Below are 16,082 nucleotides of genomic sequence, written 5' to 3'. Positions count from 1 at the left end.
CCCATGATTGGGACCCCTTGGACCCCCCCCATAACAGGGACCCCTTTGCCCCCCCCAATAATGGGAAACCCTCCCACCACCCCACAACGCCCCCCCCCAATGGAGACCCCTTGGGCACCCCCCATATAACAGTGCCCCCCCCACCTCTTTACACCCCCCCCCTTAGCATCCCCAATTTTTAGGACCCCACCCCACAACCTGCCCCCCCCCCCATTTTTTTTTCTCCCCCCCCCCCCCCCCCCCAGATGACTTCGAGTTCCTCTGCAACGTCCTGCGCCCCCCCGGCCCGGGGCTGGGCCCCCCCTACGAATACGGCCCCGAATACCCCCCCCACTACGGGCTGCCCTACGGCCCCCTCCCCTTTGGGGGTCCGGGCCCCCGCCTGCCCCCCCCGGGGCTGCGCGCCGACTACGACCCCTATGGGCTGGGGGGGGGCTACGACCCCCGCGGGGACGCCCTTTACGCCGCCCCCCCCTGCTACGAGGACTTGGAGGATTTCGAGGGGTCCCGCCGGGGCCCCCCCCGCTCCTCCCGGCCCCGCAGCCCCCCCAGCGCCCCCCAGGACCCCCCCCCGTGGCTCTTCCAGCCCCACGGTGTGGCCGAGCGGCTGCCAGCAAGGACGGTGAGTTTGGGGGGGGGGGGGGGGATTGAGGGGTTTTGGGGGGGGATTTTGTTTTTTTTATGGGGAGGGGGCTGACGGGGACCCCCCCCCGCAGACCCCCGGGACGAGGCGCTGCCGCCGGAGCTGTGCGGGGTGCTGAGCGGCTGCGAGCATGGGCACTGCGTGCGGGTGCCCCAGGGCTTCACCTGCGCCTGCGACCCCGGCTACCGGCTGGACGCGGCACGCGTGGCCTGCGTGGGTGAGACACGGCCTAATCCCGGCCTAATCCGGCCTAATCCGGCCTAATCCGGCCTAGTCCCGGCCTAGTCCCGGCATAATCCCGGCCTGATTCCGGCATAATCCCGGCCTAATCCGGCCTAATCCGGCCTAGTCCCGGCATAATCCCGGCATAATACGGCCTAGTCCGGCCTAGTCCCGGCCTAATCCGGCCTAATCCGGCCTAGTCCCGGCATAATCCCGGCCTGATCCCGGCATAATCCCGGCATAATCCCGGCCTAATCCGGCCTAATCCGGCCTAGTCCCGGCATAATCCCGGCATAATACGGCCTAATCCGGCCTAATCCCATCCTAATCCGGCCTAATCCGGCCTAATCCCGGCCTAATCCGGCCTAGTCCCGGCATAATCCCGGCCTAATCCGGCCTAATCCCGGCCTAATCCGGCCTAGTCCCGGCATAATCCCGGCCTAATCCGGCCTAATCCCGGCCTAATCCCGGAATAATCCCGGCCTGATCCCGTCCTAATTCCTTCATAATCCCGGCCTAGTCCCGGCCTAATCTGGCATAATCCAGGCCTAATCCCAGCCTGATCCCGGCCTGATCCCAGCCTAATCCTGGCCTAATCCCGGCCTGATTCCGGCCTGATTCCGGCCTGATCCCGGCATAATCCCAGCCTGTTCCCATCCCAATCCCATCCCATCCCAAACCCCAGTCCCAGCCCAAATCCCACCCCATCCCATCCCCAATCCCACTTTAATCCAACCCCCAATCCCACCCTAATCCAACCCCAAATCCTACCCCAATCCTACCCCAATCCTACCCCAAATCCCGATCCCATGCCCATTCCATACCCCCAATCCCAATCCCACCCCAATCCCATCCCCACCCCCCCCAATCCCATCTGCAACCCCTTCCCACCCCAGTCCGACCCCAAATCCAATCCCAATCCCACCCCAAATCCCAACTAAATCCCAATCCCGCCCCAAATCCCAACCAATCTCAGTCCCACCCCAAATCCCTTCCCATCCCAACACAAACCCATCCTAATCCCACCCCAATGCCATCCCAAATCTCACCCCAATCCCATCCGCAACCCCTCCCCACCCCAGTCTAACCCCAAATCCAATCCCAACCCCAATCCCACCCCAAATCCTACCCAATCCCAATCCAACCCCAATCCCACCCCAATCCCCCCTCAAATCCCCCCCAAATCCTCCCCAATCCTACCCCAATCCCCCCCCAAATCCCCCCCAATCCCACCCCAATCCCATCCCAATCCCCCACAATCCCAATCCCCCCCAAATCCCACCCCAATCCCATCCCCATCCCCCTCAATCCCACCCCAAAACCCACACAATCCCAATTCCACCCCACCCCAATCCCACCCCAATCCCATCCCAATCCCATCCCAATCCCCCTCAATCCCACCCCAATCCCCCCCAATCCCAATCTCCCCCAATCCCCCCAAAACCCCCCAATCCCACCCCAATCCCACCCCAAATCCCCCCCAACCCCCCTTAATCCCCCTCCCCGACCTCCCCTGACCCCCCCCTTTTCCCCGCAGACCTCGACGAGTGCTCGGAGGCCGCCCTGTGCCGGGGGGGGCGCTGCCTCAACACCCCCGGCTCCTTCCGCTGCCTCTGCCCCCCCGGCTCTGTCCCGGCGCAGGGACCCCCCCGCTGCGTCCCCGCGCGCCCCCCGGCCTGAGCCCCCCCCTCCCCATCCCGGGGGGGGGGGCCCTGTATTTATTGTCTGTATATATCGGAGCTGGGGGGGGGGGGATGGAGAGACACTGGGGGGCACCGTCCGGCATCCCCCCCCCGCCCGCTGTGGGGTGAGGTGGGGGGGGGGCTCCTGGGGGTGCCCATGGGGGTGCCCGGCCCCCCGCTCCCTCCCCCCCCGTCCATGTGAGCCCCCCCTCACTTCCCCCCCAATTTTTACAGAATAAAGGTTTTCTATAAAATGAGCTGGGGGGGGGGGAGTTCTTTCATCCTAATAGGGTCGGGTGGGGGGGGGGCTGTGGTGTCACAGGGACTGGGACCCCAAATGGGACCCCCCCCTCATGAGTCTGGACCCCTCTACTTGGGACTGGGACCCCTCTATGGGTTTGGGACCCCCCCCAGTGGGACTGAGACCCCCCCCATGTATCTGCTCCCCCCCTCAATGTGTCTGCCCCCCCCAATGGGACTGGGAGCCCCCCATGTGTCTGGGACCCCTCCATGGGTTTGGGGACCCCCCCCAATGGGATCAGGATCCCCACCCCAATGGTGCTGTGACCCCCCCCCCCCCCCCCCATGGGTCTGTGACCCTTCAATGGGACCGGGAACCCCCCTATTGGACCTGGGACCCCCCCCCATGTGTCTGGGACCCCCCCCATGTGTCTGGGACCCCCCCCCCCATGCATCTGGGACCCCCAACCCCCCCCAGTGACCACAGCGAGCCCGTCGCGCTTCGAGCCCCCCGTTTATTGCCCCCCCTCGTCCAGCAGCCCCCCGTCCTCCTCGGGGGGGTCCGGGGGGGGGCGCAGCGCGGCGCTGACCCCGTGCAGCTCCAGCAGCTGCTGGAAGGCCGCCAGCAGCAGCAGCGCCGCCGTCACCCCCAGCAGCAGGTAGGCTGGGGGGGGGGGACACAGCGGTCAGAGACCCCCACCCCCCCGTGGAGACCCCCACCCCATGGAGAGATCCCCATGGAGACCCCCCCCCAATGAAGACCCAATCCGCCATGGTGACCCCATCCATGAAGACCCCGCCACCATGAAGACCCCACCCCAATGGAGACCCAACCACCATGGAGACCCCAACCATGAAGACCCCAACCACCATAAAGACACCACCAGAAAGACCCCACCCCAATGGAGACCCCAACCACGGACACCCCAACCATGGAGAACCCAACCACCATAGAGACCCCAACCATGAAGTCCCCCAACCACGAAGACCCCAACCACGAAGACCCCAACCATGAAGACCCCACCCCAATGGAGACCGCGCCCCAGTGGAGACCCAACCACCATGGAGACCCCAACCATGGAGACCCAACCACCATAAAGACACCACCCCAATGGAGACCCCAACCACGAAGACCCCAACCACGAAGATCCCAACCATGAAGACCCCAACCATCTAAACCCCAACCATGGAGACCCCAACCATGAAGACCCCAACCATGAAGACCCCAACCATAAAGACCCCAACCATGAAGACCCCAACCATCTAGACCCCAACCACGGAGACCCCAACCATGGAGAACCCAACCACCATAGAGACCCCAACCATGAAGTCCCCCAACCACGAAGACCCCAACCACGAAGACCCCAACCATGAAGGCCCCACCCCAATGGAGACCGCGCCCCAGTGGAGACCCAACCACCATGGAGACCCCAACCATGGAGACCCAACCACCATAAAGACACCACCCCAATGGAGACCCCAACCACGAAGACCCCAACCACGAAGATCCCAACCATGAAGACCCCAACCATCTAAACCCCAACCATGGAGACCCCAACCATGAAGACCCCAACCATGAAGACCCCAACCATGAAGACCCCAACCATCTAAACCCCAACCATGGAGACCCCAACCATGAAGACCCCAACCATGAAGACCCCAACGATAAAGACCCCAACCATGAAGACCCCAACCACCATGGAGAACCCAACCATGAAGACCCCCAACCACGAAGATCCAACCACCATGAAGACCCCAACCATGAGGACCCCAACCACCTAAACCCCAACCATGGAGACACCAACCATGAAGACCCCAACCATGAAGACCCCACCACCATAAAGACCCCACCCCAATGAAGACCCCCCCCACCAAGAAGACCCCAACCACATAGCCCCAACCCCCACATAACCCCAACCCCAGATCCCCAAACCCCAACGCCCCCCACCCCAACACCCCCCCCTAACCCCCCGCCCCCGCTCACCGGCCAAGGCCACCCGGTAGAGGTGGCGCGGGGGCTGCCCCTCCGGTGCCCCCGCCGCGTCCCCCAGCCCCACGGTGGTGACGGCCATGCCGCAGAAGAAGACGGCGTCCAAGAAGCTCCCGGAGCCCCCCAGGGCCCACAGGGCGGCGGCAGGCAGCAGCACGAAGCCCCCCGCCACCGCCCCCGCCAGCAGCCCCAAATGGAGCCCGGCGGCCCCCCGGGGGCTCCAACCCCACCGCGTCCTCAGGTAGTGCCGGGGCCACCGGGTGACCGGCACCGAAAGCCACCGGGCCACCACCGCCAACGTCAACACCGTGAAGGGGACGCCCAGCGCCGCGTAGGCCAAGCAGAAGGCTTTGCCCCCCGGGGACAGGGGGGCCACGGGGCCGTAGCCTGGGGGGGGGGGGGAAATTTAGGGGGGGGACCCCCCCCGGTAAGTGAAAGGGGAGGGGGGACCCCTGGGGGTGGTGGGGGGAGGTTGGGGGCTTGGTGGTGATGGGGGTCCTGGGCGAACTGGGGGGCTCTGTGGGCTGGGGGGGTCCTGGTGGGGCTGGGGGGGGGCCTGGGGGTCCCAGTGCTAAAGGGGGTCCCAAAACCCATGGGGGTCCTGAGGTTCTCAGGGGGCTCGGTGCCTATGGGGGGCCATGGAGGGTCCTGGTGCCCACGGGGGTCCTGGTGTTCATGGGGGTCCCGGTGTTCTTGGGGGGGTCCCGGGGGGGCCTGGTGCTCAGAGGCGTCCTGGGGGAATTGGTGCTCATGGGGGTCCTGGGGTTCATGGGGGTCCCGGGGGTCTCAATGCCCTTGGGGGGGTCCTGGTGCCCATGGGGTTCTTTAGGAGGGTCCCAATTCGGAGGGGGGGTCCCGATTTGGGGGCGGGGGGGCTCCTTACCCACAGTGGTGAGCAGGGTGGTGGAGAAGAAGAAGGCGGAGGCCAGGTCCCACCGCGGGGTCCCGGAGGCGTTGAGGGTCCCGGGGGGGGTCCCGAGGGTCCGCGCCCCCCCCTCCAGCACCCAGAGCCCCAGGGTGCCCAGCAGCAGCAGCCCCCCCTGGGCCACCGTGTGGCCTTGGGGACGTGGTGGCCATGGGGACATGGTGGATATGGGGACATGGTCATCCTGGGGACATGGTGGCCACGGAGACATGGTGGCCATGGGGATGTGGTGGCCATGGGGACATGGTGGCCTTGGGGACAAGATGGCCGCTGTGGCCAGGAAATGGCCACGACACCTCAGGGACAGCCCTAGGGCCACCACGGCCACCGTGTGGCCTTGGGGACGTGGTGGCCACGGAGATGTGGTGGCAACAGGGATGTGGTGGATCTGGGGACATGGTGGTCTTGGGGAAGTGGTAGCCCTGGGGACGTGGTGGCCTTGGGGACAAGATGGCCGCCGTGGCCAGGAAATGGCCACGACACCTCAGGGACAGCCCTAGGGCCACCACGGCCACCGTGCGGCCTTGGGGACGTGGTGGCCTTGGGGATAAGATGGCGCTGGGGACATGGTGGATATGGGGCCGTGGGGGCTATGGGGCCATGGGGGCTATGGGGACGTGGTGGCCCTGGGGACATGGTGGCCTTGGTGACGTCATGGCTTTGGTTGCCATCATGGCTTTGGTGACGTGGTGGCCTTGGTGACGTCATCACCTTGGTGGCACGGTGGCCTTGCTGACATCACACCCTTGCTGACGTCACGGCCCCGCGCGCCCGTCCCCATGGCAACCGCCACTTCCGGCCCCGCCCCGCCGCTCCGCCAACAGCTTCCTCCCGCGCTCCTCACGTGACCGGAAGCGGAAGCGCCATGGAGCCCCCGGGAGCGGCGGCGGGGCTCGGTGCGGACCCCCCGGCGCCCCCCCCCTCCCCCGACCCCCCCTCTCCTCTCCCCGCAGCCCCCAAGCGCCGCGGCCCGGGCCCGGCCCCTCCGCGGATGGCGGAGCCGCGGCCGCTCTTCGACGACACCAGCGGCGGGGCCGCCCCCCCCTCCCCCCCCCACGGCCCGGCCCGGGCCTACGGGGCCCCCCCGGCGGCCCCCCCGGCGTCCTCCGCATCCCGCCTGCCCCCCCCCGCCGCCGCCTTCCTGGCCGAGCCCGTGTCCAGCCTGGCCGCCGCCTACGGCAGCAGCTTGGCCAGCCAGGGCCGGGACATCGTGGACCGGAACGTGAGGAGCGGGATAAGGGGGGGTGGGGGGAGAATTGGGGGGGGTGGGGGGGGGCGGCGGGGGGCTGTGGGGGGCTATAGGGGGCTGCGGGGGGCTACAGGGGGCTATATGGGGCTAGGGGGGCTATAGGGGGCTCTAGGGTGCTATGGGGGGCTATTGGGGGCTACGGGGGGCTATGGGTGGCTACGGGGGGCTGTACTCGGCTCTGGTGAGGCCGCACCTCGAGTACTGTGTTCAGTTTTGGGTCCCTCGCTACAAGAAGGACATGGAGGTGCTTGAGCAGGTCCAGAGAAGGGCGACGAAGCTGGTGAGGGGCCTGGAGAACAAGTCCTACGAGGAGCGGCTGAGGGAGCTGGGCTTGTTCAGCCTGGAGAAGAGGAGGCTCAGGGGCGACCTTATCGCTCTCTACAGATACCTTAAAGGAGGCTGTAGTGAGGTGGGGGTTGGCCTGTTCTCCCACGTGCCTGATGACAGGATGAGGAGGAATGGGCTAAAGTTGCGCCAGGGGAGTTTTAGGTTGGATCTTAGGAAGAACTTCTTTACCGAAAGGGTTGTTAGGCACTGGAACAGGCTGCCCAGGGAAGTGGTGGAGTCACCATCCCTGGAAGTCTTTAAAAGACGTTTAGATGTAGAGCTTAGGGATATGGTTTAGTGGGGACTGTTGGCGTTAGGTCAGAGGTTGGACTCGATGATCTTGAGGTCTCTTCCAACCTAGAAATTCTGTGATTCTGTGATTCTGTGACTTATTGGCTCAGCTCTGGTCAGCAGAGGGGCCCTTAGCAAACATGGGGCAGCTTCCAGATCCTTCTCACAAAAGCCACTCCTATGGCCCCGTGCTACCAAAACCTTGCCAGGTAAAACCACTACAGGGAGGCGCATCTCATCTGGTGGTAGCAGGCCAGTGTCACATAGACCCTCCCATGATCAGCAAGCCCAAAGTTCTACCAGTTGCACCAGTCCCGAAGCTACGTGTTAATGTGATGAGTCTGCTTGTCAGCTGTTGAGGGATTTCTTGAAACAGCAAAAATCCCATGGCTTGCTGTAGCTGAGCAAACCAAGCTACCAGGGCAACTATGAGAAGTTCCCATGACAGTGTTCCCACATCGCCCAATTGAGGAACTCAGAAAAATATTGTTACCAGTAGCTGGCTTCAAGGACAAGGTCTATGTGACTGCTAATCACAAGGAGGTTGTTTTCTTGCAAGTGGGGTTGTTTTCTTGCAGTTGTTTGTCTGAGTGCTTTTGACCAATAACCTTGTGTGAAACACTGTCCACCCCTGTTAAGTTCTCTATAAAAGTTAGGCTATTCGGGCAATAAAATGGAGCATGATCTGACTCTACTGGTGTCTGTCGTGCTTTCGGCCGTGCTTCCTGCAACAGTCAGCATCGATCCCCCCTATCGGAAGGACAGAGGCAAACACAACCTGTGCCCCTGATCCTTTAAGTAGTCGCCCCAAAGCCCTAAAGCCCCTTTTTTTACTAGGCATTAGTAACAAAAACTTGAACAAGGTGGAGATAAATTAACTTGGCTACAGCATTAAAGATGAGCTTTGCGCAGTGGTCAATTGCTGGCTGGCTTGAGGCGCGTGGCTGAGGGTCTCTAATGAATTGTATGACTGATTCGGGCGCGTGGACAGCGCATGTGGTTACGGGGAAAGTATATGTAGCAGAGAAAAATGGCAATAAAGGCCTTCTGCTCAAGAGGCATCGGGAGACCGTGTCTTTCATCCCTTCAGGTCTGCCCCCTTCCAACTCAGGATATTGTATGATTCCAAGTGTGGAACCCAGCATTTGGCCTTGAATGCCACGCAGCTGGATGCGGCCCGTTGATCCAGCCTGTCCAGATCCCCTTGCCCAGCTTGGTGTCGCCCACGAACTTACAGCGCCCGGTGGGGCCCATCCAGCCCAGGCACGTGTCACATGGGACCCTTGGTGACCTCCCTTGGTGACACCCCAGGGGTCCGCCTTATATGACTGCAGCTGTGGCTCGGACCCTCAGCGTCGGTGCACGGCAGTGACGGACAGGGCAGGAGCACTGGGCCTTCGAGGAGTCCCCGAGCATAGCCCACGCCTGCCCGAAGGAGCCTCCGTTTTCTATTTGAGAACTCTCCCACTCCAGAGGCTCCTTCTGAATCTGATGAGGAGGGAGGCATGCCCCCCAGGCAGCCCAGGCTGGCCTGGCAGGAGACCTGGTCTTCTGAGGGCAGCAACCGGCCAGCAGAGGACAGCTTGCTGGCAGAGGACAGCACCCCGGTAGAGGACATTTTGCCGGCAGAGGACAGAAGCCCAGCAGAGGACAGCTTGCTGTCAAAGGGCAGCAGCCCGGTAGAGGACAGCAGCCTGGCAGAGGACAGGAGACCAGCAGAGGACAGCTTAGTGGTAGAGAACAGAGGTTTGACAGAGGACAGCAAGAAGGAGTTGCAGTTGCTGGATCCCAGTGAGTCGTGAGTCCTCTCTGTACCCCTCCCTGCCACTGTAGGGGTGGACAAAAACACCACCTGAACTCCCACTCCATCCACTACCCGTCCCAGTCCCCTAAAGTCCCGCTCGATAGTCTTCAGGCTTCTATCTTCAGTAGTATCACTGCCGGCCTGGACTATCAAAAGACGATAGTAATCAGAGGGGAAAACCAGGTTGGGAAGCTTTCTGGCAACGTCCATGACCCTAGCCCCAGGGAGGCAGCAGACTTCCCTACGGGTAGGGTCAGGCTAACAAATAGGGCCCTCTGTTCCCCTCACAAGGAAGTTGCCTTCTCAGGGGAACACAGGGAACTTCTCAGGGTCCTTGGTGGCCTCCAAGTTAGCTCAGCGTCATGGCACCGAGTCACTGTGAAGGAGCTGCTGGAATAACGAGACAACAACCTAGTTCTATTAAAATATATATTGCTCTTTTGAGGACTGCTGCGGGGCTAGCAGCAGCAGCACCACAGCAGTGGAAATCTCCGTCCTGACATTGCCTTATGCCTTGACATCAGGATCAGGATGGTTTGAACTGCCAGGGAACGGACCATGGGTTCCGGGTCGTTCTCTGAAGGCTGGAGGACTGCAAAAGAAAGAAGAGCAGAGATGAAAACCCACTCCTTGCAGAGATCCCCAGGCATCCCCTGCAGAGCATGCCAGCCCCACTCGACTCTTCCCCAGGCCAGGAGGAGCAAGAGGGACAAAGGAATCCGTTGAAAGCTGCTGCTCAGCAATGTCCCAAATGCAGCCACCAGTCCTTCCCCACCTGCGCACCACAGGTCAAGTGGGGCACCTTCACAAGCTGGTTCCCTCACCACCTGCCTCCATCCCTTGGGAGGATTCACACACTCCAGGAATCTCCTGGACTCTTTCCTCTCGCTATTGTGCTTCCCCATGAGAGCAAGGGCTAGCAATCGTGACCCTGCTCCTAGCTGCTTGTAGGCTGTCTCATCTCCCTCTTCGTCCTGGTTGCGTGCTCTACAACAGGCTCCCACCTTCTGTCAGCCTTACTGCCCTTTCCCCTGACTCTTCCTCAGGGACACTCAACCCTTTCAGCGGCACTGCCCAGCTCCAGGCTGGGAGGCCATTCCCTGACACCACAGGCTACCCCGTCTCCTCTCCCTCGTTCCTATGGCTGCATTGCTCCTCCGCCCCGAAGCATTTCCCTGGAGCAGGGCAAGGCACGGGGGCCTCTGCCGCTGTCCCCCCAGCCCTAGCACACCCCCCACTGCCCTCACTCACCTCTGAGGATTTCCTCCAGCTTCTCCTCGCTCTGGTCCTCGCAGTAGCGCGCAGCAAGACCTAGACACAGAGACCCCATCAGAGCCCCGCTCCCCAGCACGCTCCCAGCAGCGCAGCCCCTGGCCTGGCCAGCCAGGCTGTGCCCCCTCCTGCACCCTGGAGCAAGGGCCCAGTCGGGGGGCTCTGGGGGCAACAGGGCAGTGCCTGGGGCTGCCAAAGGCTGCCCCAAGAGGGACCCAGGGGCTGGGCTCACCAATGAATCTGACGGCCTCAAGTCGCAAAAGGGTCTGAGTGGCCTTCAGGTAGGGCTGGCTCTGCTGCAGGTATTCTTCTACTCTGCCTCTGTCCTGCTGCAGCTGGAGAGAGAGAGAACGCAGGGTCACGGGGCTTGCACACCCTCTCCAGGGTCTCCTCCATCATCCTGGGGGCAGGGAGGGCAGAGGGGCCTGCAGAAGAGCCCCCTGGGGCTCTGTGCTGGCAGGAAGGGAGCGAGGATGCGGCTGCAGGCAGCGGGCTCTGGCCGGGCGCGTTTGCCCAGCTGGGGCAAACCAAGTTGGGTCCTTACCAAGCACTCCCCGATCCTCCACGTCTGTTCTGTCTGGGCCAAGCGCTTGAGCTCCTTGCGTCGCAGAAACTCTGCAGCCACAGCGAGAGCTTCCCCAGAGCCCTGCGGAGCAGCAGAGGTTGGGAGGTAGCAGCACAGCCTTGGGAAGGAGACCCTCTGTCCCCTCCTCTTGGCAGGGCTGCGAGCCTTTCCCAGCGCGTTATGGGAGGCTGTGGTGAGGGGTAGCGTGCACTGGGTTCAGTGGCCAAGGCAAGGCCACGGGACAGCCACCATCGGAGGCAGCTCATGCTGCCGGCCAGAGATCCCCCAGAGCAACCCTGTGGCATCAGCACACCCTTGCCCACATAACTGCTCAGCTCTGAGATCTGTACCTTTGCTACGCTCTCACTCTGGTCTCTCATGTGAAAGTAGAGTGGGAGAAGGCTGCTGTGAACTGTCCTCTTCATTTCCTTCTTCCTTTGCCGCAGCACAGCCTCCACCACGGCTTGGAAGAGGCAGATGGAGTGCTCCTGCACCTGGCTGGACGCCTGGCAGGGAGGAGGACAGGAGGAATTTCAGCATTAGCGTGGCCGATGTGAAGGGAGCTCCCAGCACTGTGAGATGCTTCAGCGCTGGATCCTTCCCAGAGGAGCTGCTCAGGGGCAGCTGCAAGGCCTGGTGCCCGTGAAGGGCAACGCAATCGGTTGCCATCGCAGGCTGCCCGCCAGCCACCCCACTTTCGCCACCAGCCGCACCAGCCATGCCCAAGCAGAGCTCCCCAGCGCCTGGGCTGACGAGGAGACTGGGAAGGCCCTGCCTGAGTGCTGCCCACAGGGCCGGGCTGAAGGGCAGCCCTCGTTACAGGGGGCCCAGCTGAGGGCTCGGGCTCCCGCAGCACACTTACGTGGTCAAAGAGTGGCAGGAGCTTCTCAGCCAGCTGCAGAGCCGGGCCACTGGCCTCCCTCCTCTCCACATGAGCCATCACGTTTCTCAGCACAAGCAGGGCCTTCAGCACCACGTCTGTGTTGGTGTCCTGCAGGGCCTCCACAATGTGTGACAGCACGACCTGAATTTCCCTTGCCTGTAGGAAAGACACCATTTCCCTTCCGTGAGGCAGTGAGAGACCACCCTGGGCAAAGGGCTCTGGTTCCTGAGCACCAGCCTCCTGCCTTGCTTCCTGGCAGCGGGGAGGGACGGGAGGGCAGAAGAGCAAAGCCCCAGGCTGCCAACATGGCTTTGCTTGACGATGGCCCGCTCACCTTCTCAGGGCTCTCTGACACGGTGCAGAGCCCTTTCAGAACCATCAAGCGCATCTCTGGTCTTGGGTGCCACAGGTAGCTCAGGAGGTGCACTGGGTTACCAAAGTCCTCCAAAAAAATGTGATTCCGGCCCAGCATCTGCAAGAAAGAGCAGTGAGAGCCTGGCAGGGCCTGCAGGGCTCCCTGCAGCCTCTTCTTCTCCCACCTTTGGGCAGGGATGGGGCAGCGCCAGCTGGCACCAAAGAGGCACCAGGCGCGGGGAGCTACGGGGGCTTGCCGGCCCCAGGGACCATGTGTCCGTACGTCCTGCGGGAGCTGGCAGTTTGGGGGTAGATGGGCACAGGGCTGTGCCTGTGTGCCTGAAGGGGCACACGTAGCCCTGCTGGGAGCAAGGTTTCATCTGGGAACTCACAGCCAAGCGACGGATGCAGGTGTCTTCGGTGTCTGCGGTGTACCAGTTGCGCAGCGGCAAGTCTTCCATGATGATGTTTAAAACCCTCTCCAAGGTCCTCGGCATGGCCAGGATCACCTCCCACATGGCCAGGTCAGTGCTGCAAGCCCAGAATCCTCTGTCAGTGAGGCTGCCTCAGCCGCAGGGCCACAAACTGGGCCAGCCCCAGAGGACCCAGGCTGTCCTGCAGCCCCTGTGACTTGGGGAACACTGAGGGCCCAGCCTGGGCAGGCAGGAGGGGGCTGAGCTGGTGTTCCCTGGGGGCAGGGGGACTCTGGGCTGCCTTGGACAGCTGGGCTGCTGCAGCCCTGGCTGGCCCAGTAGGGCTGGAACACATTGGTGGGAAGGAGGGCTGTGCTCCTTGGGGATGTCCTGCTCTTTGCCATTGGTGTGGCAAGCAGAGAGTCTCCAGGTGCATCTCCCGACGCGGAACAAGCCCTCAAGGATGTTAAGGCCAGGACCTGTCACGTGGCGGAGAGAACTGCAGCAAGTTCTTGGCTTCGTCCCTGGGCATCATGTTGGTCATCTGGAGAAGCAGGGAGTCCAGGCACTGCCGCGCCGATGCCGTGTGGATGCTGCCCAGGTTTCTCCTGATGCATTCCATGATCTTTGGCACCTTGGGGGACAAAGTGGGAATGGTGTTGCCAGCAGACCGCAGCCATTGCCACAGCTGCCACTCAAACTTTGGCCCCTTCCATTGCTCTCTGCTGGCTTCAGGTGGCTTCTGGAGCCCAAGAGACCCCGATGTGCGAGGGAGGCAGGGAGGGAGGCAGGGAAGGAGAGAGGAACCACGCCTGGAAGAGCTCAAGGGCAGGGCCATGGCCACAGGCCACTTACATCTGTCAGCCAGTAGTCAGGGTCCTCCAAGGCTGCGTCCAGCACGCTGCAGGCCCCCTGCTTGTCATGGATGCTGGAGTCTTGTAAAGCTTCCAGGGCTGTGAGGATGATGTCCAGCCTCTCAGCAGGGAAGAGATGTCCTCCAAACCGCTGTGGGAAGAAGGAGGAGCGAAGACATGCCTCACTGAGTGTCCCAAGGGTGCTGCTTAGCTGAGCAGCAAGAGCGGCTCTGGAGAGAGGGCCCTCGGGGGAAGGGGTGAGGATGGGGCATATGGGGCCAGAGTGCTGGCCCTGCAGGTAACCAGGGCTTGCTGGTGGCCAGGAGGGCTGGAGCTGCTGCCGGGACACAGGGGAGCAGCCTTCGCATAGCCCCAGCCTGGGGACAAGAGGAACCCTCTCAGCAGGGCGAGTGAGGCCGTGCCAGCCCCACCGGTTCTGGACCCCTTTGCTCACACGAGATGCCTGCTGATGCTGCGGACAAGATCCCCAGCAAGGCCAGAGCTCATTACCTTGGCAATTTCACACGGAGTTGATGGTATAGAAAATGGAAGTTTTGCATACTCCAATTTCTTGTGTCTCTCTGCATAATTTACCATGTCCTCTCTCAATATGCATTCTAAACAGGGGGAAACAGCGAAGAGTCAGTAGGGAAGAGCATCTTTGCCAACAAGCTTGCCAAATGGTGAAAAGCACTTTCACTAGGAATGGCTGAGGAGGGAGGCTCAGACCCCCGGCGAGGAGAGTGGTGGGCAGGGATGTAAAGCACAAGGTGAGGAGTGCTGGGAGCAAGAGGGACCTCAGGGATGATGCAGAAGGAGGAGAAGCAATGGCGTTGGGTGCCGTGGGGGTAGCAGCGTGTCACAGACCCCCTTCTGCTCGGGGTCAGGATGTGCAGGAAGCCCCCTGACACCTGCCTTTAAGACGGCAGGGAGCAAACAGTCAGGGAGCATTCTGGAGGGCGTCACCATCCCTGGTGATGCACGGCTGGCTCTGCTGTTCACTCCTCGGGGAAGATGCGGTTTGGGAAGTGCTCATCGATCGATGGCTTAGACTGGGGGACACCACAAAACAGCGTGGTAGGTGATCTGGGGAGGGTTGGGAAGCACAGCAGCAGAGAACTGCTCCTGGACGGCAGGTGAACGTCTAGCTTCTGCGGAAAACGATAGCCAGAATGCTGCGGGAAGCTGCTGTGAGGAGCAGAGGAGGCCAGGGAACCTGGCAGAATTCCGTGGGCAGCCTCCACCAAGCACAAAAACAATCCTTCACAATACTCACAGAATCACAGAATTTCTAGGTTGGAAGAGACCTCAAGATCATCGAGTCCAACCTCTAACCTAACACTAACAGTCCCCACTAAACTCGGGGAAAACAAGTAGACATATCAGTAGATGTTTTTGTGCAGACGGACGCTGTCCACCACACCTTCTTACCTCTTCCTTTTCTGATGATGTTGTATATGTGAGAAAGAGTTTCTAAAGCTGTGAATCTGATGGAATCTTTGTCACCGGTGAAAATGAAGAGGATGCCCAGCAGCTGTCCCAGGATGGGGATGTAGAGCTCTGTGGGCTCATCATCGCTATAGTTTTCATAGTCATCTGTGATCTGGGTGAGGAAGGGAGGAGAGACAAAGGGCTTAGTGGAGGCAGAGCCGGTCCCTGAGAGAGCACGGCCTGGGAAGGGAAGAGCAGGGGCGAAGGAGGGACGAAGACCCTCGATTCACGGTTCTGAGGCACTCACGTGCATCGAGGCTTGCCTCACAGGCACCCCTGAGTGGCAGGATGCTCTGGGATGCAGGAAAGGGTGAAGGGTTCGTTGTGCCTTACCTCGGCCTCAAAATACAAGAGGATGAAAGCACTCAGCCTCTCAATCATCCTCACAGCTCTCTCACACACAGCTGGGTCTTTGGAGAGGGCAAAGTCCAGCAGCGCCTGCGAGGAGAGAAGTTGCTGGGTTGACAGTGGTCTGCAAATGTGACCTGAGAGGATTCTTTGGAAATTCTTTGCAAATGCCAAACCTTCAACATATTCTGCATCTCTGTGTTGAAACTGGCGATGGGACAGTTGAGTACGAAGCCCTCCAGCATGGTGTCCATGGCTTTCATAGTCTGCAGGGAGGACAGAAGAGCATCGAATTATTTCTCTGGCCCTCCTCACCCCCAGGAGCTGGCTCTGAGCCCCTCGGGAGTTCAGGGGTGGCTTTGGGGCTAAAAAGCTGCTGTGTGCAGACCTCCTGCAGCACAAGATCAGGTCGGGGAAGGGGGAAGGGTGAGGCTGGGAAAGCAAATCTGGGCCCCGGCCCTGCACTGGTCTCTGGTTGTGTCAGCACGGGGAAGCAAGGCAGCAGCTCAGCATGACTGGGGGTGCCGGT

General features: G+C 61.7%; 2 protein-coding genes and 1 long non-coding RNA gene across 3 annotated transcripts in view; 2 read left to right on the top strand and 1 right to left on the bottom strand.

Moving 5' to 3' along the window:
* The window catches only part of LOC119715034 (latent-transforming growth factor beta-binding protein 4-like), a gene marked incomplete at its 5' end in the record, with an annotated part of 48,893 nt that extends 46,353 nt beyond the window's left edge, over positions 1-2,540 (top strand). The window contains 3 exon segments of the mRNA XM_072029985.1: positions 246-622; positions 717-860; positions 2,403-2,540. Coding sequence (XP_071886086.1) covers positions 246-622; positions 717-761 — 422 coding nt within the window.
* A 748-nt stretch (positions 2,541-3,288) lies between these two features.
* Positions 3,289-5,014, bottom strand: LOC140000126 (uncharacterized). The gene is made up of 2 exons (XR_011805413.1): positions 4,772-5,014; positions 3,289-3,451 (listed from the first exon to the last, which is right to left on the bottom strand). It is a non-coding gene; the product is annotated as an uncharacterized lncRNA (long non-coding RNA).
* A 456-nt stretch (positions 5,015-5,470) lies between these two features.
* The window catches only part of LOC140000125 (latent-transforming growth factor beta-binding protein 4-like), a 56,412-nt gene continuing 45,800 nt past the window's right edge, over positions 5,471-16,082 (top strand). The window contains 2 exon segments of the mRNA XM_072029884.1: positions 5,471-6,598; positions 6,656-6,924. Of these exon segments, the coding sequence (XP_071885985.1) occupies positions 6,568-6,598; positions 6,656-6,924 (300 nt within the window). The 5' untranslated portion in view covers positions 5,471-6,567.

The sequence above is a fragment of the Anas platyrhynchos genome, chromosome 33 (genome assembly GCF_047663525.1).
Source record: "Anas platyrhynchos isolate ZD024472 breed Pekin duck chromosome 33, IASCAAS_PekinDuck_T2T, whole genome shotgun sequence".
NCBI lineage: Eukaryota > Metazoa > Chordata > Aves > Anseriformes > Anatidae > Anas > Anas platyrhynchos.
The sequence above is the reverse complement of the archived record's forward strand: the minus strand, read 5'-3'. Positions and strand labels throughout refer to the sequence as shown.